The 12,822-nt window shown below is 54.0% G+C and overlaps 2 protein-coding genes across 2 annotated transcripts in view; one reads left to right on the top strand and one right to left on the bottom strand.

Moving 5' to 3' along the window:
* Positions 1–5,001, top strand: part of Atp6v0d1 (ATPase, H+ transporting, lysosomal 38kDa, V0 subunit d1) — a 41,723-nt gene extending 36,722 nt beyond the window's left edge. The window contains exons 4-8 of the mRNA XM_013013000.1: positions 100–179; positions 3,717–3,794; positions 3,919–4,095; positions 4,195–4,272; positions 4,376–5,001. Coding sequence (XP_012868454.1) covers positions 100–179; positions 3,717–3,794; positions 3,919–4,095; positions 4,195–4,272; positions 4,376–4,537 — 575 coding nt within the window. The 3' untranslated portion in view covers positions 4,538–5,001. The remainder of the gene's footprint in view (positions 1–99; positions 180–3,716; positions 3,795–3,918; positions 4,096–4,194; positions 4,273–4,375) is intronic.
* A 489-nt stretch (positions 5,002–5,490) lies between these two features.
* Hsd11b2 (hydroxysteroid (11-beta) dehydrogenase 2) lies at positions 5,491–11,435 on the bottom strand. The gene is made up of 5 exons (XM_013012984.1): positions 11,045–11,435; positions 7,167–7,379; positions 6,856–7,041; positions 6,610–6,747; positions 5,491–6,422 (listed from the first exon to the last, which is right to left on the bottom strand). Exons 1-5 carry the CDS (start codon positions 11,307–11,309, stop codon positions 6,007–6,009), a joined length of 1,218 nt encoding a protein of 405 aa, XP_012868438.1. The 5' UTR covers positions 11,310–11,435; the 3' UTR covers positions 5,491–6,006.
* Positions 11,436–12,822: the final 1,387 nt, after the last annotated feature.

Below are 12,822 nucleotides of genomic sequence, written 5' to 3'. Positions count from 1 at the left end.
GACAGGAGTCCTCTATGCCCTGTAGAATGGTTGGACATCAGCAGGGTTTCTCGCGTAGGCCATTTGCCCAGCCCTGACACATGTATCTTTCCTCCTCAGCGGCTTTTTTCCAGGACTGCATCTCAGAGCAAGACCTTGATGAGATGAACATCGAGATCATCCGTAACACACTCTATAAGGTAGTGCCCTGCATGAATGGTGGGGAATGGCCTCTTGGTTAGTGGGGCTGTGGGACCTGGTGGGATAGGGCTGGGATAGGGCACAGCTGTGCCAGGCTGTTGTTCCTGGGGCTTATCCGTTCATTTGCTGGCTCTTGTGAGTGGTACAAGGCTGCATGGAACAGGTTATCCATCCCCTTGGTGCCTGCGGCAGGCTCAGATAAAATCAGCAGGAGTGGCTGGCACTCTACTGCTTGGCCTGTCAGAGCTGGCTCCTGGAGGGCCACTCCCTCAGCATTCTGGAAGGTCACAGGCTACCACCCAGGCTATAACCATTAGACCTACTGTACCTGGGATATTGCCAGCCAAGATAGGCACTTGCATTAAGGTAACTGCTCACTTGTGGTTGGGGAGGGACCCAGCCAGGCATAGCTAGGTCATTATGAGCTTTTCAGGTTCTCAGGTCTGGAGCCAGTTTCTACGTCCCACTATCTTCATCCTCTACCCACCTTCTGCTTCCTACTGGGCTGTGGCATAGACTGGCTGAACCATGGTGATAGAGGATTGGGCTTGAGACTCCTGGGTCAGCACTAACTAGGCCCAAAGAGATTAAGAGAATGGGACTATGGCTATAGGTGTGGTAGAGTGCCTACTAAGAAGCCCTAAGTTCAAATCCCAGTACCTCCAAAAGCCAGAGACCAACTAGGGATATTTGAGATAGACCAGACACTGCCTGCAGTTAGATACTGAGCTGTAGTGCCAAGATCTTCAATGAACTGTAGTCAGGAACACTGAGCAGCAGAGAACAGTCCTTGAAGAGGCGCTGAGGATGGTGCTAAGCCAAAGAACATGCTGAGCTAACCCTGATAGCATCATTCTCTTGAGTTTCCATAACAGAGTCGTCTCCTGCCCTGGTTCAAGCTGTCTGACATTTGGCTCAGCCTTGGTCCTAGCTCTCCAGTCTCTCTGCAGAGACCCGAGCCAGACTTCAGGGAGAGTTTAGTGATAAATGAAGAGTCTGCCTATAGGTGGTGATGGTATAGACGGGCACAGAACATACAAAGGAAAAGCATGGCGCATGAACCAGATAGTGAGAAGTTTGCTGAAAAACTACAGATTCCACATGGACACTTGGAAAGAAGTCCAGAGAAAGAGGCAGGTGCAGGGTCAAGTCATCACCCCAAGCCTGGAATGCCAAGCCATACATTTGAGCTTTATTCTGTGGTCAGGATGAGCCAGTGAAGGTTTCCAGCAGAGTAGAGTATGCTGAGAAAATCCTGCAGTGTAGAGGGCATATTAGCAGCAAGAAGGTCATTCTCAACTTCCATCCTTGACTATCCCAGAAACTAGCATGCACCATTGTATCCACTAGAAAAATGAGGAAACAAGACTTGGAGAAGCAAGGTGGTTGTCTAAAACTACACAGTAAGTCACTAACAGCACCAGAGACCACACTTGGCTTAGCCTGTTTCTCACGCACCTTGCTCACAGGGAGACAAGCCAACCTAGTCCCAGAGAGACAGAGAAAGTGTGTGCACAGATACACACATGTTCTCCATACTTTCTCTTTTTTTTCTCTCCTAGTGCTCCCACCCAGCTGGCCCATTGCCGGGTTCCCTGCCCTGAGACAGGTTAAGGGGTGTGGCTGTACCCCAACCTCATTCACACCCTCACTGGACCTGACTGGTTCTAGCTGGAGTCACTCACCAGTGTGTGCTGCCCAGGCACCAGCTAATAAACTCCAACCCAACACTATGGGCTCTGTGCCAGGGCCACTTGCCCGTCAGGCAATTTCCCAGCCTGGTAGCCACAGATAGGAGATTAGGTGGACCCTCTGCAGCCTGGCAGGTGGGAACTGTAGGCAGCTGGTGCAGCAACCATGAGCTGGATGACTCCAGGGGACAGGTTGGGGTTGGGGAGGTGACCTTGGTACCTGGGTCTTGCCAGTTGCTTTAGCTGTTTTAGCCTCCAGAGGACAGTCTACGCCTATCCTTCCAGCCTTCCCAAATATGATCAGCTTTTCCAGAAACCAACACAACTGCCTAAGTCAATTGGGAAGTACAGAATATGAGGCCTAAGACATGACTGGTTGCTTCCCACAGATAGGAACTACAGTCCTCATAGGGTAGACCTTGGAATTTCAGCATAGTCAGCTTTTCTGGTCACAGGAGACTTGACTCCTGGAGGGTCTGAGAGGACTATCACTCTATAGTCAGGGTTGGTCTGCTCCCAGGCCATCTGATTTCTGATTCTGTTTACTAGGCTTCACACTCCCCTTCCAGGCTTCTTTTTTTTTTTTTTTTGGTCGGTTGTGGAGCTTGAACTCTGGGCTTGGTCACTGCCCCTCAGCTCTTCAGCTCAAGGCCAGTGCTCTACCACTTGAGTCACAATGCCACTTCTGGTTTTCTAGTGCTTTATTGGAAATGAGTCTCACAGACTTTCCTGCCTGGGCTGGCTTTGAACTGTGATCCTCAGATCTCAGCCTACTGAGTAGCTAGGATTACAGGCGTGAGCCACCAGCGCCCGGCTCTTCCAGGCTTCTTTATCTCTGAACTCTCCTAGTTTTTTGGGTGTTTTTGTCACTCCAGTGGTCACCTTTCAGCTCTCCCCTGTGCCCAGTTTGTCTAGTGTTGCTGGTCAGGCTGGACCTGATCTCATGGATTCCTGGGTCTCATCTTTCTTGGAATGGCTGAACCTACAGGTGCAAGTCAGCTTAGTACATGCATCTTAGTGTACAAAACTTGTCATGCCTCCCAGACTCCTCCAACAGCTTAGAAGAATAGTCTCTGTTGATCCTTAGTCTTGCTTGATCGTGCCACAGGTAGACCCTGAGGGGTTCTGAATGAAGGAAGTCCTTGCAAAAGAGCTCCCTATGCAGACCATGGAGAGGTGTAGCCTGGCTGGCTTTATGAGTGAGTGTTGAGAGGGATCTGAGGTTTGGGCTGATCTTTCCTTATGTCAAGCAGATCCAATTTGCTTGGGCAGGAAGTACTTGTTCCCACCAGCAGCCCGTGTGCCCAGCCGTTGCACTGTGAGGCTGACGTCCACATAGGCAATAACCATCCTTCAGCCGAAGCTGGGCTGACAATTTAGTTCCTGCTGTGTGATGGCTAGGGGCTACCTGTTCTGCAAGGTGGTGGGGTACAAGCAGGGCTGAGTAATCAGGCCAGGCCATCTTCATGAACTCTCAGGAGTAATTTTTCCTCACTGACCCATGGACACCTGATTTTGAGGCCCAGGAACAGGAGGTTTGGGGAGATTAAGAGGAATGCAGAGCATCAGGAAGAAGACAGAACCTTTGTAGGGTGAAAGGGTGGAGGACATGTACCCGGAAGCAGACATTGGGTCAGAGACTGTTCTTTCATTCCTGGATAACAGCCAAACATGGCTGATTAACTGAAATTGGTGGACGTTTTAGGTGCTTGGCCACAGAGGTGCACTGGCTCGTTTCTATACCATAAAAGAGGCTGAGGAGGGAAATGGGAAACTGTGATTTGGAGCCTAACAAGGCCCCCAGTCCCCTTTGTTTGCACTGAACAAGTTCCCTGCCCTGCACAGGCCTACCTAGAGTCCTTCTACAAGTTCTGCACCCTATTGGGCGGGACCACAGCTGATGCCATGTGCCCCATTCTAGAGGTGAGTGCCTGCCCACCTTCTTGCCTTTATAGTCTCCACTTCCTCAGGTCTGGGAGAAATTCTGCCAACTGACTACAACTTCTCCCGTCCTCCCTCTCTCCTTGCCTATGCACTGGCCCCACAGTTTGAAGCAGACCGCCGCGCCTTCATCATTACCATCAACTCCTTCGGCACAGAGTTGTCCAAGGAAGACCGTGCCAAGCTCTTCCCACACTGCGGGCGCCTCTACCCTGAGGGCTTGGCTCAGCTGGCTCGGGCAGATGACTATGAGCAGGTCAAGAATGTGGCTGATTATTACCCAGTGAGTACCCTGGCTGGCAAGATGGTGGGTGGGCATGTTGGCACTACGCACGTACCAGTACCACCCTCATGCTCATGTTTCCCATTGCTCCCTGGCCAGGAGTACAAGCTGCTTTTTGAGGGTGCAGGCAGCAACCCTGGAGACAAGACCCTGGAGGACCGGTTCTTTGAGCATGAGGTAAGCATGGGTTTTACAGGGCCTACCCAGCATAGGAAGGGTTGTGGCTTAGGCTTGACTTTGGCCAGGGCCATCTATATACCATGACTACCTCTGTCCACAGGTAAAGCTGAACAAGTTGGCCTTCCTGAACCAGTTCCACTTTGGTGTCTTTTATGCTTTTGTGAAGCTCAAGGAGCAGGAATGTCGCAACATTGTATGGATTGCTGAGTGCATAGCCCAGCGCCACCGCGCCAAGATCGACAACTATATTCCCATCTTCTAGCATCCTGACCTCACTCAAGTGCACGATGTGTATTTGTGTGTGCTGTGATGAAGCCCATGGCTCACCTGGTATGGGCGAGGGAGGGGGAGGCTCAGGAGGGTAGCACCTTGTCCTAGGGGCTGCCCAGGTTCTCTGACGCCCTCTGGGACTGCTTTTAAGCCTGAAAAGGGGCTATTGACCAGGAATGGACCAACACTCACCCCCCTCTCCCCCTGAGAGTAATGAGTCCCCCTTCAGCCCTATGTTTACAGCCACTAACATGTCTCAGAAGCATGTGGTCACTTTCATGTATCTCCCTGATTTAGAATCCCTGGGAGTAGTGTGAGTTTCCTCCTCTGTCTGAGGGTCAGCCCCAGAGTCATGGCCCATGGCAAAGATGTATGTGTGTCCTTGGGATGTTGGGTAACTAGCTCTGCAGCACCCTTCCTCAACTGTCACTGAAACAATAAAACTGCCCTCCCTACGCCACTGTCGGCTGCCTCATTTGGACCCTAGTACCTATTCTAGACCCCTGGCTTTCCTCATGATCCTTACTGAGTCCACCCTACAAAGCCAGCAGCCTAGATTCTTCAGGGTCGGTGAATTCCTAGAGGATAGTCGCCCTTTGCTGGAGACACAGATGCAGAAATAGGCCTGGGAGCTGGTTCTCACTCTGGAGGGCTCCAGAGCTCCGGAATTGTTTCACTGAGCCCTATAACCCCTGCAATCAGTGTCATTACCCGCTTTTCCTGAGGAAAACCAGACCTAGAGATAAGTGATTTGCCTAAAGCCAGTGGAGGAGTAGGGGTGAGAACTGCAGTGGGCCAGGGAAGCCTCTCAGGCCCATGCCAGCCCAGGCCCCATGCTGAGCCCCAGGAGCTCTCAGGCGGTTCCCAACCTCTGCCACACAGCCACACCCTGTCACCCAGGCAACCAAGCAGTCACCTCTTCCAAACACTGCATCTCCCCCACTGTAGGAGAAATAAAAATTTGTCTTTATTTAAAATGTAGCAAGTAGGGTATGCAGCTTCCCTGTGGCTTGGAGGTGGGTGGTGAGGGGGTCCTAATTCTTGAACCAGTCAAGAGGCAGTGGGATTTACCCTGGAATTGCAGCACTGAGGCATAGGTGCCAAGAAACAATCCTGAGGAGGTTCCCCAACCCACCCAGTCACTCTTTAGTTTGCAGAGGCACTGCCGTAGGGTCCTGTCAAAGGTTACAGCTAAAGTCATGTACTATCCTTCCCATCCAGCTGGGTTTTCCATGCTGCAGGGAGAAGCACTGATCCTGGAAGGTTCATGTGGACTCACCAAGCAGTGGAGAGACCAAGGCTCTCTGGGAAACCTTAGCTTCCTAGGCCTGGACCAGGCGTTGGCAGTTAGGGGCTTGGGTTTCTTTATAAGAGGCTCTAGGGCAGACTTGGGGTTCATAACGGCCAGGAGAGAGCCAAGGGCTCCCATACTGGAGCAGCTAAGCCATTTGTGCACATATCTCACCGGGCCACCATTGGGGAAGGGTCTAAGTTTGGGTTTGTTTCCCGGGATATATCCTGGGCAGGGATAGGGCCTGGCTGGCCAGGCCGCAGTGCTCGGGGCAGGCAGTGACTGATGAAGTAGGCCTGTAGGAAGCGGCGACGGAGGCCCTCAGGCAGGTAGTAGTGGATGAAATACATGAGCCCCACGCCACGGCCTGGGTAATAGCGGCGACGTGGCCGAGCTGCCAACAGGGCATCAGTGATGGCATCTATAACTGGGCTGAGGTCGGGCAGTGCCATTTGAAGTGAATGAAGGAACTGCCCATGCAAGTGCTCGATGTAGTCTTCACCATAGGCCTGCAGCAGCTCTCTAGGCATGTTGGCCAGCAGCAGTTGCTTCCGCTTCTCCCAGTGATTCACATTTGTCACTGACTCTGGGAAAGGGGTGGGAAGGTCAAAGGACAGTCACCTGGAGAGCCAAAGACCTCTCACTGAGGCTAACCCTAGCCACATCTTGGGCCAAAGCTAGGTCTGCCCCCTCAGCTCTTCCCCAATCTGTAAGACCATGCACATCCCTCCTTTCCCAGCTCCAGGTATTCCCCACTCCTGACCTTGACTCACCTGTCTTGAAGCATCCAGGCTGGATGACACTGACCTTGATCCCCCAGGGAAGCAGTTCACAGCTGAATGTGTCCATAAGCAGAGCTATGGCTGCCTTGGAAGTTCCATAGGCTGCCAAGCATGGATATGGCATGTCTCCTAAAGACAGAATAGGAGATGAGGCAACTGAGCCATGGGAGGGGCTTGCCCTCCCTCACCCTGCAAAGGCTCCTTTCCTGCCCTGCTCCAGAGGGGAAGTACACTCACCTGCTGGACTGCCCATGGTCACAATTCGACCCCTTGAGCAGCGCAGAAGCGGCAAGAGGCCCTTGGTTAGCTCAAGTGCACCAAAGAAGTTCACCTCCATGCAATTGCGGAACGTGGCCACAGGAGATAGCTCCACATCTGCCACTACATCATTGAGGCCAGCATTGTTGACCAGGCCCCACAGGCCTAAGGGCACAGAGACAGAGGAAAGCCTCAGATCAGCCTAGCAGCAAATCTGCAATCCTTGCTGACCCAGCCTTTATCCTGCCCAGCCATGCATTCCCTCCCATAGTGGAGATGTGCTCACTGACCAGTGCTGGCGGTATGAGCCTTGGTGAACTCTAGCACACGGCTAATGTCTGCTGGCTTCGTCAGGTCCATCTGTAGCAGTTTTAGGCGTGGGGAACAGCAGGCACGTAGCTCTAGGGCACCAGAGCTATTCAAATCCAATACAGTGGCCAGCACTGTGAAGCCCATGGCGTCCAGTTTCTTGGCTGTCTCCTTGCCAAAACCAGTGTCACAGCCTGGCCAGGGCAGAGAAACCAGTGAACTCCCACTGTGGCCCAGACTAGCCCAAGACAACCAAAGAATCAGGGTATGGGTGGGATCCAGGTTCTTATCCCAGTAGCAGTCAACAGCCCTCCCTTCTTCCCTATAGACACTTCTGACAGGCTTTGCCCTTCTGATTGAGCCCTAAACACAAATTATGACAACTATCATCTCCTTGACTGCTCATAATTACCCCATCCAACATGGCTCCTGATTCTCATTTCACAGAAGAAATAGAGACCTCATCCATATTGCTTCCTGAATCTATCCTTTACCTAAGCATGCAGAGGGAGTTTTCAGAAATGATAAGATCACTGTACACTGGTGGCTCACGCCTGCTATCCTCGATACTCAGGAGGCTGAGATCTGAAGATCAAGGTTCAAAGCCAGCCTGGGCAGGAAAAGTCTCTGACTCTTATCTCCAGTACACTATTCAAAAGGCTGGAAGTGGAGCTGTGGCTCAAGTGGTAGAGTACTAAGCCTTGAGCAAAACAGCTCAGAGACAGTGCTCAGGCCCTGGGTTTAAGTCTCAGGACTGGCATCAAAAACAAAACCAAGCTGGGTGCCAGTGGCTCAGGCCTGTAATCCTTGCCACTCAGGAGGGTGAGATCTGAGGATCACGGTCAAAGCCAGCCCAGGCAGGAAAGTCTGTGAGAATCTTAACTCCAATAAACCACTTGAAAACCAGAAGTGGGGCTGTGGCTCAAGTGGTAGAGCCGCTCACCTTGAGCTGAAGAGCGCAGGGACAGAGCCCAAGCCTAGAGTTCAAGCCCCACGACCGACAAAAAAAAAAAAAAAAAAAAAAGCCAACAATATCACTTTGCTTCTGAAAACTTTCCCGAGGCTCCCCACTGTCCTAAGGACCTTGCCAGCCTCACAATGCAGCCTAAACTCTGGTGCTCTGGAACTTGAGTGCCCATTCCCTTCCCAGATTCATTCCCTCTACTATTATTATTCCAGGCTGTAGGCAAGCTACAGGCCCATCCCCATCTCATCCCTGCCCCGCCCCCCTGGAATTCCAATCAGTGACACCAGGAAGGTATTTTCTGAATCCCAGGCCACTTGCTCACAGGACAAGGACCACAGTGGTACAAAAAACAGACCTGCATTTGAATCCCCCATAACTATTGAATGTGACCTGAGGTCAGTTACTACTCTTGGAGGCTTAATTTCTTGTCCTTGGTATGCAGAGATAAGAACCACCAGGCAGAGCCAGTGTGGGGGTCCCAAGCACTGATAAGCCCCTGCTTCCTTGATAGTTTCCATTCTGATTCTGGCTCCGTGGGTGGCCAGTGAAGGGAGGAGGAGGGCCAGCAAGGGAGGAGGCTCTGTGGAGCTCTCTAGCCCTGGGGTCCTGCTGAGCAGAAAAGCTGCAAAGCAGCTCTGCTTCCCCACTGCTGGATGATCAGTACCCCTCCTCATCTCAGTCCCGCCTCCTCTGCTGAGGCAAGAACAAAGCTGGGCAGGGGGCTGCGAACTGGGCTTTGTGCAGCTGGGGGCCCGCAGGGTCTGTGCTGAGGGGTCCTTCCCAGGCAACTCTGGCTGGGGGAGGGGAGTATGTGCGCACAAATGCAAGCACTTTGCCTCCCAGAGCAGACAGGCCCTCCACAGGAAAACAGACCTCCCAGAGCCTGAGCTCTGGGGCTCCAATACAGTCATGCACATTTTATATACCCTCTTGCTTACCTGCACACACTTAGATACCTGCACATACCGCTAACCTGCCCAGATGTTCACGCATAAAGTTGAACCCTGCCACTTACAGGCATACAGATGTGCACATGCATGCACACAAGGTAACCAGTCACACGACATGGCCCAACCCCCAACCGTGTGGCTGAGCTTGAGGAATAGGCTTGGCAGGCAGTTCTCAGGAGCATTTTCAGGGAAGGGTGGGTAGCAGCTCTGGCAGGTACAAGACTGCCCTTGGCAGGTGGGGTAGGAGCTAGTCAATTAAAATTGTTACAGCCGAGTGGTGATGAGGAAAACTCCAGAGTTTGCAGGAATTGTCAAGTTAGGAGACCACTGCTACTGCTTTCAAAGGGATGGGATGGGCAGTTCTGTTCCCAATCCCAAACCTTCAGCTTTGCAACCGAAGTTGGAAGGAGCCCGGGTCATGAAAGCATCCATCCTCTCTCCCTGGTTCAAGGCTGAAGTGACACCAGCAGTACGATGATCTGAGGCGAGAGCTCAGGAAGAGTCATGAGTACTTGAGATGGTTTTGTAGGATCAGCTCACAAATTAGAAGGCGGGAGAGGATCTGTCCTGTTTCTGGGGGCAAAACCCAAGCCTAGATCCTGCTTCACACCAGATCCAAGATCCTAAGGATCTGGTGGCTTTCTTTCCTCAAATCTCTAAAACTGGAGTTCCTTTAGGCTTCATACTTAGCCTGAACTTGAATCTCTACATTTAACCCAAGTCTTGCTCCAGCGCCATCCTCTGTACTAAAATCCAAAGCCCTTGTGCCACCCCCCTTCTCCACAGGACACGTTTGACTTTGTACCTGACATTTAAGACCCCTCCCAAGAAAACCTCACTTCCCACCACACACTGGCAGCTAGATTGGCCATTAACTGTCTTTTACCCAAACCATGATTATTCCTGCCTTAAGCCGTTGTCCTATACCCTTTTCGTGATCTAAGACACCTCTCTCTACCTGTCTCCCAAGGCCCAGTTCAAGGACCTCCTCCTGAATTCACCTCATCTGATCATGGCGATCACCCCCATAACGGACCAAGGTCTCTGAGAAGTCAGCTTGCTGATTGTCCCCAGCCTAGGTCAAAAGGGGCAAAACCCAAAGAACCGGGTCCAAAGTAGTGGTGGTTGAGAGAGAAACTAGACCACCCCTCCCCCCATGCAGCAGACCGGTGCCCCTTATCCTTTCTCCCCCTCTTCACTTCCTGCTGGGTGTGCAGCCCCCCCTTCCCTTCCCTTGCTCTGATGACAGATTTATTCCCTGTTCCAGACAAAGAGAACTCAGCCAGGCAGCCAGAAGCACCTGAGTCAGATCTCCAAGATTACTTTCCTGGGCATTAAGGACCAGGCACTTCGGGGATGAGATGCTGGGTGCAGACAACTGAATATGATATTTGGTTAGAGGTGGCCGGACCTGAGAGGCAGCTGAATGCCCAGCTGCCCCTCATAGTGGCCTCAAGAGTTTCTAAACTCCAAGAATTCTGGCCAATTGGATGCAGGGACCTCACTACTTAAGCTCTTTCCTTGGCCAGTGAATAGGAGCTGCAGTGTCCCACATGGGGATATCAGACCTTCCAAGGGATGACTGTTTTCCCTTCCGGGGGTCTTCTCAAGTCCCTCAGAGCACTTGTCCCCTGCTCCACTCCCGCTCTTTTGGGGGAGGGAGCAGAGCATGCACCCTCAAACTCCAGGATCCCTTTTCTCTACCGCCAAGTTTCCTTTGAGCACCTTGCCACTCTCCACCTCACTTTTCCCTCCAACACTTTGCACAGCGGCAGGTAGTTAACCGGACTTGGGGAGATGCCCAGCGCTGGCTACTTGGCTCGCTCCCCTGCGCCCAGGGGAGGGGACTCTCACTTCTGCGCCGGGGAGCCCGTCGGGGCCGTTCCCTCTAGGTGTGCGGTCCCGCCCTCGAGCCTGGAATCCCCACGCTCTGCGCACTCACCGGTGATGAGCACCGCGCGAGTGGCCACCGGTAGGCGAGGCGGGCGCGCCAGGCGGGACAACGTGATCCAGCCAGCCGCAGCCAGCACGGCGAGTGCGGCCGGCGGGGGCAGCAGGCGCTGGCACAGCCAGTCGAGCGCGGCCAACAGCGCCAGCGCCGCCAGCAACGGGCGGCCCAGACGCAGGTCTGCGCGCAGCAGCTGCAGCAGCGCGCGGGCCGCCACGAGCAGCCAGGCGCCGCCCGACGGCCAAGACCAGCGCTCCATGGCGGCGGGGCCGGGCTGGGCCGGGGCGGGGCGGGGCGGAGGCTGGGATGAGGATGAAGAGAGTGACTGAGAGGGGTGGGGGACGCGGGGTGCAGGGGGACACCAGCCTGGGGCGGGAGGGATACTCGCTTTCTCCGCGGGCCCTCCGACCCAGCTTATAAAGAGCCCCGGGGGCGGGGCCGGGGCGGGGCCGGGGCGGGGGCAGGGGTGGGGCTTTCCTGCACGGCTCTCCCGGCACCCCCCGCCGGGCAGGTGCCCCCTCCCCCCCAGCCCTGCCCCCTCGGCCAGATCCGCTTTCGAAGAAGCCGGAACAAAGTCCCAAGTTGCTGGGTGAGGCGGAGTTGTTCGCGGCGGGCTGCGCTGGGGAAAGGGCCGGCGGACCCAAGCCCGTGCGCCCTGCATCCGTTCACTCCTGCGCCCCATCCACGCCCCCTGTTCCCCTCCTGAGCTCTGAGCTACTTCGCCCAGGTGAGCACATCCTGCTCGTACCTGCTCAGGACACCTAAAACCATGCGCAACGTCCATCCACATCGATGGTATTGTTGTGGCCGCCAGGCCTTTGGGAAGGAACCCGGCGCCTCGGAACCAGCCTGCCATTGCCTGCCTGCCGCCAGCCACACCCGCACCCACACGCGGTGCACGGCTGAGGGTCCCTGGTGTACGCGTCCTAACGCACACTCACAGCTGAGCAGCTCTGAGCCCCAAAATCTTAATGGGACAGGGGTTGGGGGAGCAGAATGACTACCCAGGGTCTTCAGAATTCAACCTCTCCTCCCTCCCTTCTCTCCAGGGCCCAGCACTGGGATATGCAACCCCACCTCAATAGGTTGTCAGAGGAAGTTTCTAGATCTTTCTTTACCTTTGTCTTTCCCCTTCATCCTCCACCCTGAGCCAAATTAATAGCAGCATCTGGGGAGTTCCTGAAGACAGCCTGTAGGCCAGGGTGGTCTGCTGTGTTCTGCTCCCCTGAATCCTCAGGGGATAAAATAAGTGGTGTGTGGGTGCGTTTCCCTCCATATGTGTATGAAGGTCCTTGTTTGTGTGTGGCCAGACACCCCCGTGTCTGGCACCTTGTGCCTAGCAGGCATGCCAGGGCTGTGCCAGGGACCGGGAGTTGGTGCCAGTACCTGAGTGCCAGGCCCTATGGAGAGAAGAGTAGGTGTAATTCATGGCAGTGGAAATCCTTGCTCCCAATGAGCCTAGCCAGTGCTGCATCCCTGCCCTCTCTAGCTCCTGAAAGGTCATGGACTCCTTGTCACACAGCTCCCAGCTTAGTGCCTCTCTCCTACGCCCAGATTTCGATAGGTTTTTACTCCAAAGCCATCTCAGCCACCCAGGCATAGGCTTCTGATGGGCCACAGAGATCTCAGGGAGGGGGCTTCAAAGCCAGACCCACTTAAGGAGAGAACCCATCTCCACCCAGAGCCTCTCTTGTGCCTCCATCTGTCGAAGTATGGATGGCAAGCCAGCCCTGGCCTGGGAGGCAAGATTTGCCCAGGTGTGTGTGTGCCTG

The sequence above is a fragment of the Dipodomys ordii genome, unplaced genomic scaffold, assembly GCF_000151885.1.
Source record: "Dipodomys ordii isolate 6190 unplaced genomic scaffold, Dord_2.0 Scaffold18, whole genome shotgun sequence".
Lineage (NCBI taxonomy): Eukaryota > Metazoa > Chordata > Mammalia > Rodentia > Heteromyidae > Dipodomys > Dipodomys ordii.
The sequence above is the reverse complement of the archived record's forward strand: the minus strand, read 5'-3'. Positions and strand labels throughout refer to the sequence as shown.